Here is a 10100-nt window from a genome sequence, read left to right as displayed (position 1 = left end):
GTGGTCGATGTGGATATTGTGGATGAGTTCTTCTGTGTCATCACGTTCTATTAGTTCTACAGCTTCAGTTTCGGAACTTTCACGCTTAGTAACACATACAGCTGTTCCCTCACGACAGTGCAACAGTGAAAAGGGACCCCTTTCAAACAGTGTGGCGTTCCGAACGTTGTTTAAGCGACATACACCGGTATTGCGGTATTTTAAAAAGTCATATCATAATAAAAATAAACACCGGTATTCGGTATGAACCGGTATACCGCCCAGCACTATCTGAGTCAATTTGCTGATTTGTATTCAAACACTTAGAATATACTAAATAAAGTTTTTGTAACATTAAAGTTATAATACTAACTTTAACTTTAAAGAGCAGGTCATATGGGCTTTTGAAAAATATCTCTTTTGCATTTTATAACGTAGCTATCCTTAAATGAATACAATCTGCAAAGTTGTTAATGAAAAAAGTGCATGATAAATAAAGATATTGTCCCTCAAAAGAGAGAGTCGATTCTGAATCGCCTTAACGAGTCGTCATATTTTCGAATCATTTGCCTGTTACCTGTATACGTCACTGGGTAACACATTTGCATAATCCCCGCCTGCCCGCGAGTCTGACCTGCCCACAAACACAAATGTACTCAAGTAAAAGTAAAAGTACACAATTTTTAAACTACTCAAAAAAGTACAATTACTGATAAAAACTACTTAATTACTGTAACGTGAGTATTTGTAATTCGTTACTTCACACCCCTGATGTTGAGAAGACGCTGTGTTCAAGGATACCACAGAAATACAATTCGAAACTTTTGTTGTGTGCATGTCATTTTACCAAGGACTGCTTCTCCAATCTTGGCTTTAATCTTCGTTGGCTTCTTCTATCTTCTTAATTTGGACTAACACGCTCTCCGAAGCACAACCTGTAAGTACCATTGATACGTTACTCGGCTAACGTATCCAACGTTATTGTTTTAAGTGTTCACAGTTTAGCAGCTAAACTTTAGCTGTGGGCACGATTCGCTTGCATAAGTGTTTTTGTATTTTATGTCATTATTATAAGAATGGATTGGAGCACTATATTATTGTTTTATGCAAAGGTGCATTGTCAATGGTAGCGTTCGCTAACTTGCTCAAGAACTCCTCTCTGTGCCAATCACAGCAGGCTTGACCAGCTGACCAATCAGAGCAGAGTAGGCTTATGGAAAGGCGGGGTTTGCTCCAAACCTGCTTGGAACGAATCGTTTAGAAATCATTGGCAAATGACTCTAATATTAAATGTATATTCTGAGAAAATTACAATGTTTTCTGATCTTAGATGCATTTAAACCTGGTGTAGGGGACTCCAACACAATATTAGCACACTTTAAAATACCATATGAGCTGCTCTTTAAATTACATAATTATAGGCTATTTCAATTAGTTTTTTTTTTGTATAAAAACATTTAAATGGTGGTTGTCACAAAAATATTGAAGAACAGTAAAAAAAATATGTTATATGGTGCATATTTAGCAAAATGCTCCTCTCTAGAGTAAATGTTTCTAGTTCATGGTCACCGAATAGGTTTTTCTGTGGTAAATGTGCCGTTACGTGACAGATTGTTTACAAGCTATTTTCATCTTTCCACGTTTGAAACACTGATTGAGCGATTTCATGAGACAGGAGATGGATTCGGTAAGTTGTACTCTTTCTTTTAACACCCTCGGATGTTCATTCATGGTTATTTCATGCTGTAACCGCTATTAAAGCGGAGGAGACGATCAGTTCACAGCCACATTCAACCGCGCCAAAACGGCATTTCATATTTGAATATTGTAATAAAATGGACAGAATCTGAGACATTGTTTCATATCAAAAGTAACAAATCACAAAGTGTATTGAAATTTATTGGATGGGTGGGATTGCTACACTGTTCCGTTCATTATCTGACAAGCTAGACTAATCAATTCTTGGGATTTATGAATCGATATTGTTTCATATAAATGAGAATTGATTAAAAATCTATATTTTTTACCCAGCCCTAATGTGTCACCCGTGTTTCTGTCTTTCAGAAGAGCCGACTCTGTCATCAGGCGTCCTGAAGCACTGGAAACTCACTCTATACGGCTCCTCTCTGTCTCATCAGCAGGTGAAAGAGAGACGGAGGTGAGCCACAGAGGACTGATACTCAACATGAGCTCGTTGCATTTACTTGAAGATGTTTTAGATGTTAAAAAAAATACACGCTCTGACTCTGGTCTGTTAGCTTCAGCAGTGTAATCCTGAATCAGTTTAGTGTTAATACATTTCCATGCATGTTTGTTTGAATTGTCAGGGTTGTTGAAGACGCCATGGGTGGACAGTATCTGGACAGAAGTTTTGCTCTTCCCTGTCCTCCTGGTATCGACGTTCCTCCTGAAATCGTGAGCCCGTTCACCTCGAGCAGCCTGAAGGTGTGTGTTCCTGAAAACACCAGCATGGTTGCACACGCTGTCACATGTGTAACTAGTGTATGGCTTGAACCGAACCCAATGCATATGTCATTTTGCACGTGAACTTATAAACGTGTTTTGTGGTCTGCAGTCTCTCCTGCTGCTGGGCTGTTTCGCTCTCTTCTGGTCGCTCTATTACACTCTGGAGGTGACCCTCACTCATTGGGACTGGCGTGGATGCAGCACGGCGGGACGGGACAGAGGCTTTCAGGCCGGATCCACGGGCCTAGAGGACAGTCAAGTGGTGGAAATCCAGCCCGAGATGGACAATGAGTCCAAAGTCCCGCTCATTGCTGCTGATGAGAACACGTAGCACGTGTCTCCATTTCTTTCGTTTGAAATTTCAGGTTGCACTTCGCTTTTGTTTGCGCATGTGAGCCAAATGCTCTATTTTGAGTTGCCTTCTTTTGTGTTCATGACAATGTTGTCTTATAAGAGTGCCTGATGTTGAGTGCAGTGTTTGAAACATTCAGTGCATGATTGAGAGAATGTGTGTGAGGTTTGCTGAGTGCTGCGTGGATGATATTTTGTGGAGTTTAATATAATGACTTTTTTCTTGATCGTGACGCATCGAATGTGTCACTCTTAGGTCTATAAATACCTCCGACACTTGAAAGACTGAAAGAGATTGTTTAAACTGGAGGTCTGCTTAACTGCAGATATTTTACTGATTGTAGTCTGTTTTTTTGTTTGTTTTTTTTACCGAAGTGTGGTATTCTTGTGAACAAGAACTCAGATGAGGTTTGAATAAAAACAAAAAGGGAAAGTGTTTTAGTATGTCTGCATGGGTTACAGTGTTATGTGCTTTTAGACGAGCTCTTAAAATCAACACAAAATGTTAAACGCAAACCAATTAATTTCTGTAATGAGAGGAGTGGAGCTTGATTTCGTCTATGAGGAATTGATTGGTTGGTGAGAAGTCTTTCTATATGACCGGTAGAGAAAACAATAAGATCGATCAGTGACCTTAGCCTAATTTTTTCCCTTTTGGATTAACATGCACCACAATAAGACCAGTAATGTGTATTACAGAAGTAAATGGGTTCATTTCGATGTGATGTTGACTTGCAGATATTACAAAGTGAATGTTATAAAACAGAGAGTTCCGGTGCTTGATTCTGATTGGCTGAGCCGAAGCTGTTGTAAATTACTCTACAAAGTAACATACACCTTTGTTTACTTCTGTGTGTTGCTCGGCAACCACTTTGTTGCAACCACAACTGTTTCTGAGGAGCTACATTGTTTGGTGGAAGAATACTGTTTTTATTAATATCATTACACTTTATTTGCTCTGTTTTATTCTGTGAAACCTAACTACGTATATGGAATAACCGTTTTATAAAAGCGGAGTGCCTAAAACCCCCTTAGCTGTTATAAATGCACTGTAAACCACGGCTTCTTGGGGCTTATTGCTTTATTAAACCGCACAATCTGTCATGTTGCACTCAGATGAAATGCAAAATTCTGCTCAACAAAGAATTTTAATTTGACCAGATACATTCCACAAGCAGGGATTGACACTGGATATGGAAACTTGGTTTAGTACCGAGTGGTGGTGTTCTTTTATATTTATTACGCTGTCATATTCTGGTCATATTTTGAACATTTGGAGTCCAGGGGTTGGGATGCAGTGATGCTCGGGGAACCGAGGGAAGGACTCATGGGTTCATGATCTGTCGAGGTCTGCCGTAGCCTGTCATGCCAGACTGGGTCGCCCCTTTATTGGATCCCATCTGCAGGCCTATAACATTCTTCCCTTCTTTCAGCTGGCCTTCAGAGAAATCTCTCCGGTTCTCCTGAGCTTTCCTGCAAACAGAGAGCAGACACGTCAGTCCATGTCGCGTGTGCAGTGCTGTGTCTGTGTGATCAGCGGGACTCACTTGAAGAACCAGCTGGGATCTCCGCGGAAGCTGCCCTCATCTTTAGTAACGGCGATGCTGCCCAGAGCCATGAGTGTCCTCTGCACTGCGGCCAAGTCCTTTCCTGACGTCAAAGCAGCAGCAGCATGATTAAAGCACAGCTCTTTTGCACAAGCAAGCTATGAAGATGCACATAGATCTTAACTGTTTTTGATTTTCTTGAATTTTGGGATCTAGCAGGTAGACGGTCCGCAGTGATTCCTGCATTTGTTCAACTGAATTGTGACCCTGGACCAGAAAACCAGTCATAAGGGTACATTTTTTGAAATTGAGATTTATACAAATAAGCTTTCCATTGATGTATGGTTTGTTAGGAAAGGACAATATTTGGTCGAGATGGAACTATTTGAAAATCTGGAATCTGAGGGTGCAAAAAAATCTAAATATTGAAAAAATCATCTTTAAAGTTGTTCAAATGAAGTTCTTAGCAATGCATATTACTAATCAAAAATTAAGTTTTGATATATTTACAGTAGGACATTTACAAAATATCTTCATGGAACATGATCTTTACTTAATATCCTAATGATTTTTGGCATTAAAAAATATATATAATTTTGACCCATACAATGTATTGTTGGCTATTGCTACAAATATACCCCAGCAACTTAAATGGTTAGTTCACCCAAAAATGAAAATTAGCCCATAAATTACTCACCCTCAAGTCATCCTAGGTGTATATGACTTTCTTCTTTCAGACGAATCCAGTTGGAGTTAAATTAAAAATCGTCTTTGATCTTTCAAGCTGTTTCATGGCACTCAGCGGGTGTTGCATGCATCAGTCCAAAAGAAGTTAAATAAAAAGTGTCCATCCATAAAAAAAGTGTCTCACACGGCTCCGGGGGGTGAACAAAAGGCCTTCTGTAGCGAATCGATGCGTTTTTGTAAGAAAAATATCCATTCAAAATGAAAATATTCAAAACGTAGTAATCACTTTAATGTAGCTTGCACCAGCAGTTGTACACAGAAGCAGCTCTGGGCGGATGACTCTACATTCAAGTGATTATTACGTTTTGAATATGGATATTTTTCTTACAAAAATCCATCGATTCACTACAGGAGCCATGTGAGACACTTTTTTTATGGATGGGCGCATTTTTATTTAACTTCTTTTGGACTGATGCATGCAACACCCGCTGAGTGCCATGAAACAGCTTGAAAGACCAAAGACAATTTTTAATATACCTCCGACTGGATTCGTCTGAAAGAAGAAAGTCATATACACCTAGGATGACTTGAGGGTGAGTAATTTATGGGCTAATTTTCATTTTTGGGTGAACTATCTCTTTAAGACTGCTTTTGTGCTCCAGGGTCACAATTGATTAGATGTTGAATGTTTGTTTGTTTTAATAATAACCATTGTCCATGGCAACAGAAGATACCAGTGAATATTCGAAGACGAAGAGATGCTTGTTTTTTGGTATTTGGAATTGTGGGTATTTTGGTAATTAAGGGATATTATTAAGGGATTTTATTGTGGTTTGAATGTAACATCAATCCCTGAACGGATAAAACACCCATGAAACGTTTGTTACAGTAGCATTAGGGATAATTTTACAGTCTCCCGTGTCAGAAATCAGGAGATCATCAGCACATTTGCTGAATTCCTCACTGAGCTCCCGTTTGTCTTTTCCAGTCCGGAGAGCATTTTTCAGGAACAAGCAAGTGTTTTATTTCAACTCTGATGTACAATGTTCTACACCTGGGTTGTTGTCAGGATCATTTCATTTGAAAGGTTATTGCTGAACTAATAAGAAATCATATTTTCCACACCTCGGGCCCAAAGTATCATGTGTATATATAATGTTTTCATGCTTTTGTTCTTGGACTTTTTCTTAAGCTATTGCCTGCAATTCAAAATATATTGTTATAATAATTGTTACTGATTCTAAACCTAAAGCATTATTATTTTAACCCTATTACAAATGTAAAAACAATAGAAAAAAATATAAGTAAATTCTGGCATCGTCAATTAGCTTTAAAAATGAAACAAAATGCCAATGCTGTTCCATTAATGAAATGCAGCACTGCATCAGTGTCTCAGCAATGGATGCTCTGCAGTGAATGGGTGCCGTCAGAATGAGAGTCCAAACAGCTGATAAAAACATCACAATAATCCACAAGTAATCCACAGCACTCCAGTCCATCAGTTAACATCTGGAGAAGACAAAAGCTGAAACAAACCCAGCATTAAGACCTTTTTAACTAAAAACACGAGTCCATAATCCATAATAACGCTTCCTCCAGTGAAAAAGTCCATCTCCTGGATTTCCTGGATTTGTTTCTTATAAACATGCAACGTTTGGTGGTTTTTATCAGCTGTTTGGACTCTTATTCTTACGGCACCCATTCACTGCAGAGCATCCATTGCTGAGACACTGATGCAATGCTACATTTCTACAGACCTGATGAAGAAACAAACTCATCCTAATCTTGTATTAAAAAAACAAAACAAAGGAGACAAGCATTTTGGAGAATTGATGGATGGAGGATATTACTGGGTTTAAAGTAAAAATAAAGTAAATTGGTTAATAACTAGTCTACTAGACCTAACTACTTTGTACTACGAAATATTATACAACAAAAAGGATTACGATTAATGCTTTTCCCCATAATATAACGGTGATATTAACACGTTTAATAAAGACAAACAAACAACTAAAGTTATTTTGATTTTTTTTTTTTATTTCAATAAAAACTAAAGTTTGTTAGAATTAATTATTCTATACAAACCATTGAAATTTAATGGTGATGTATGAGAGGCATGTCAATGTGCAATTCTTTTTTTTTTTACTTTAAAATGAATGTTTTATTTTAATATTAATTTTGTATTACAGTACATGCTAAACAGAGTTAAATCTATGAAACTGTTTAGTATCCTGTTAACCAGACACAAATGATTGCTGCATATATGATAACCTAGTTTAGTTTTGCTCTGTCTCATGCCATACATTAAAAATGATTAACTTTAACAAACTCTATTTAAAGTTAGCTGATAATGTTAAGTTAATAGAGAAATGTAAAGAATGATCATTTAAACCGATATACTGAATTGTGCATTTGACATGAGATCTGAATGTCTGTGAGGAATATATACAGTATGTGTTTTGTTGAACTCACCCTCCCACAGATCTATGGTCTGAAACATGTCGGTTTTGACGACGCCGTACTGCTCGGCAGCATTGAGGAACTGAGAGACCTGCTCCATCTGTTTGAAAGCCATGCTGGAGCTCTGGATCTTCTTCACAGGCTTGTCCTTACACAGACTATTGATGAGCTCACACAAAACCTGAGAACGGTACGGAGAACGAGATTACCTTCCAGAAACGTCATCATTATGAATGAGATTATAACAACAAGTCACTCATGCAGATTCCAGTGTGGTTTGATCCGTGTCACTCAACAGGAATGTTATTCAGTTTTAGTTGGTCTGAGCATTTCTCGTGCCAATCTTGGAGTCTCTACTTCAATGCCTATTCATTTTAGCTTATTATTGTTATTATTTTTTTAAAAACTGAATAGCCTAGGTTCAGTTAGCAGCTAGCTTTTCACTCATTCATAATTTTGTCAAAACACTTTTTTATTAATTACTAATACTAATTAAAAATTACTATTACTGATAATTTATTAATTTATGAGATGACATATCTATTTTTGTGAAACTACATGTGCTGCTTGCCTCGGCCAGGACACTCGCAAAAGAGATTTTTAAATCTCAAGCTTTTTTTTTTTTTTTCTTGGTTAAAGGTGAAATAAAATGCTGTCAAAGCCTGTTTCTTGGCAGCCTTTTCTTAAAAGTACACAACATGTTGCTTGCATGATTGCCTTGAGAGCACCACACATGCATGGCTTACACATCCGTCTTTGAGCCAGGTCTGGAAGCCCAGTTTTCCAGCCTCTGGTTTTCCAACCCCAGAGCCGCACTGAGTCACGATCCACTCCACCAAACGCACCTCCAGCTCAGGGTCGTACTTCTGCTTGATTTTATCCTGCACCTGGCGGCTCATCCCATAAGATGGACCCTTGTTTGCCATGGTTGAAGCTCCCTGCGTAGAGGATAACATAAAGTTTCTTAATATCCTCCTGACTACCAGCTATGGAGTTTTGTCCTCTGTAGGGGACATTATGTTTTAGTGATTTCTCTGAGACGTTACATGCCACAGTTGTAAGTCTGGGTGTCCTGTACAGAGCACATTCAGGGCTTTTCAGAGATACTAAATGACTGGATGTTTCACCGTCACCACTCCCTCTCCTTGGTCTTTAAAAATGGCTGACATTCATTTAGTGATCAAGTGTAACACTCTTATGGAAATATGATAATATTTTGTAATTATTTAAATCTGACTAATTTTCAAAGTGTGTGTCATAAATCAACATCTCAGGAAAATGTTATGGGGTTTCAAATCAAAATATGCCCTTCTGTTATGAAACAGGACGTGGATTTCATACATGTCCACTGTAGAGGACACGAGGACTTAACGCATGTTTATTACACATTTTGGGAGACACAACAAATGAATAGAGAAAAAATTATGTATCAATATTCCTATTAAATATTAGATATTATTATGAAAATCTTGCTAATTATTACTCCCATTATTGCACTTATTTGTTCATTCTATGTTGCCCCAAAAACACATTAATATGCAAATTAGATACATTGTATATAATGGAAAAACTTGTTTATGGCCATTTTACACACATTTTGCAGAAAGAAAAATGGTTTTTAAAAATATCTTTCATAACATAGTTGAGAATCGTCTTTATATAAAGTTTGGTATAAAAAATGAAAATGATTTGTGATTAAAACAAAAATCAGTTTTTGTCTTTTCATGTCTATTCATGTGTTTTTATTTCTTAGAAAACAGGACTTTTTAAAGTCCCGATGTCTTCTACAGAGGGCATGGCATAACATATGAATAAAATATCTTTTTTTTTTTCAAAAATTGTATTTTCCAAATTTTTCTTATGCTCTAAACAATGTAATGCCATGACGAAATACTAAATTCACAAAACTGTTTTTTCCTGGTAGTCAGGAGGCTATGTGCAATTCCATGTCGGATTTCTTATATTTTTGTATTGTTTTTTTTTTTTGTTACAGTGTAGTTTGTCTGAAATGTTCCTCTGTCAAATGTTATTAGACATTTTCAACATGAATAATGCTTGCTTGTTGTTATATAAAGATATACAACAAGAACACAAGTTGGGGAAGTTTATCATTATTTTACCTTTCCTGAAATCCTCTTCTCCTGAAATTTTAAATTAAGCTAAACACCATCAGAATAATGTGAAAAAAAAAGCCAATGATGCAATTGGAAGCAGCCACAAAGCCGTAAAATCAACATACAAATCATGCTTATAAATGTTGTGCGGTGTAAACAGTCCAGCATTTCCAACGGCAAACAGTTCAGCACAATTATAAAAAAAATATGCTGTCAAATGGATCACTTGAGCTAAACCGTTACACAAAAAGCAACCAGAGAGGCAGAGGCTGAGAGATTCACATGTTCATACAGTCCTTGAGTGGAGGTGGATGGAAAAATCAGTACTGTACAGCTGAATATGACAGGATCAGATGAACATGCTCCTCCAGAAACACCATCAGCTACAGTCACACATCTCAGCAGTCCGTAACTCCATCGAAGCGAAGCTCAAATCACACACACACACACACACACACACACACACACACACACACACACACCCAAAGAGAGCAGC

At 37.5% G+C, this 10100-nt stretch overlaps 2 protein-coding genes across 2 annotated transcripts in view; one reads left to right on the top strand and one right to left on the bottom strand.

Annotated features, from left to right (window-relative positions):
• LOC107690700 (proprotein convertase subtilisin/kexin type 7-like) overlaps window positions 1-3602 on the top strand; it is a 7239-nt gene extending 3637 nt beyond the window's left edge. Inside the window, exons 3-5 of the mRNA XM_016489091.1 lie at window positions 2044-2137; window positions 2307-2424; window positions 2555-3602. Coding sequence (XP_016344577.1) covers window positions 2044-2137; window positions 2307-2424; window positions 2555-2776 — 434 coding nt within the window. The 3' untranslated portion in view covers window positions 2777-3602. The remainder of the gene's footprint in view (window positions 1-2043; window positions 2138-2306; window positions 2425-2554) is intronic.
• Window positions 3603-3796: 194 nt separating this feature from the next.
• LOC107690701 (transgelin-like) overlaps window positions 3797-10100 on the bottom strand; it is an 8163-nt gene continuing 1859 nt past the window's right edge. The window contains exons 2-6 of the mRNA XM_016489092.1: window positions 8237-8428; window positions 7503-7671; window positions 4344-4446; window positions 3857-4269; window positions 3797-3826 (exon numbers count right to left, since the gene is read on the bottom strand). Coding sequence (XP_016344578.1) covers window positions 4122-4269; window positions 4344-4446; window positions 7503-7671; window positions 8237-8416 — 600 coding nt within the window. The 5' untranslated portion in view covers window positions 8417-8428 and the 3' untranslated portion in view covers window positions 3797-3826; window positions 3857-4121. The remainder of the gene's footprint in view (window positions 3827-3856; window positions 4270-4343; window positions 4447-7502; window positions 7672-8236; window positions 8429-10100) is intronic.

Source organism: Sinocyclocheilus anshuiensis, unplaced genomic scaffold, assembly GCF_001515605.1.
Source record: "Sinocyclocheilus anshuiensis isolate Anshui unplaced genomic scaffold, SAMN03320099.WGS_v1.1 scaffold3514, whole genome shotgun sequence".
Classification (NCBI taxonomy): domain Eukaryota; kingdom Metazoa; phylum Chordata; class Actinopteri; order Cypriniformes; family Cyprinidae; genus Sinocyclocheilus; species Sinocyclocheilus anshuiensis.
This window is presented reverse-complemented; position numbering and strand designations above follow the sequence as displayed.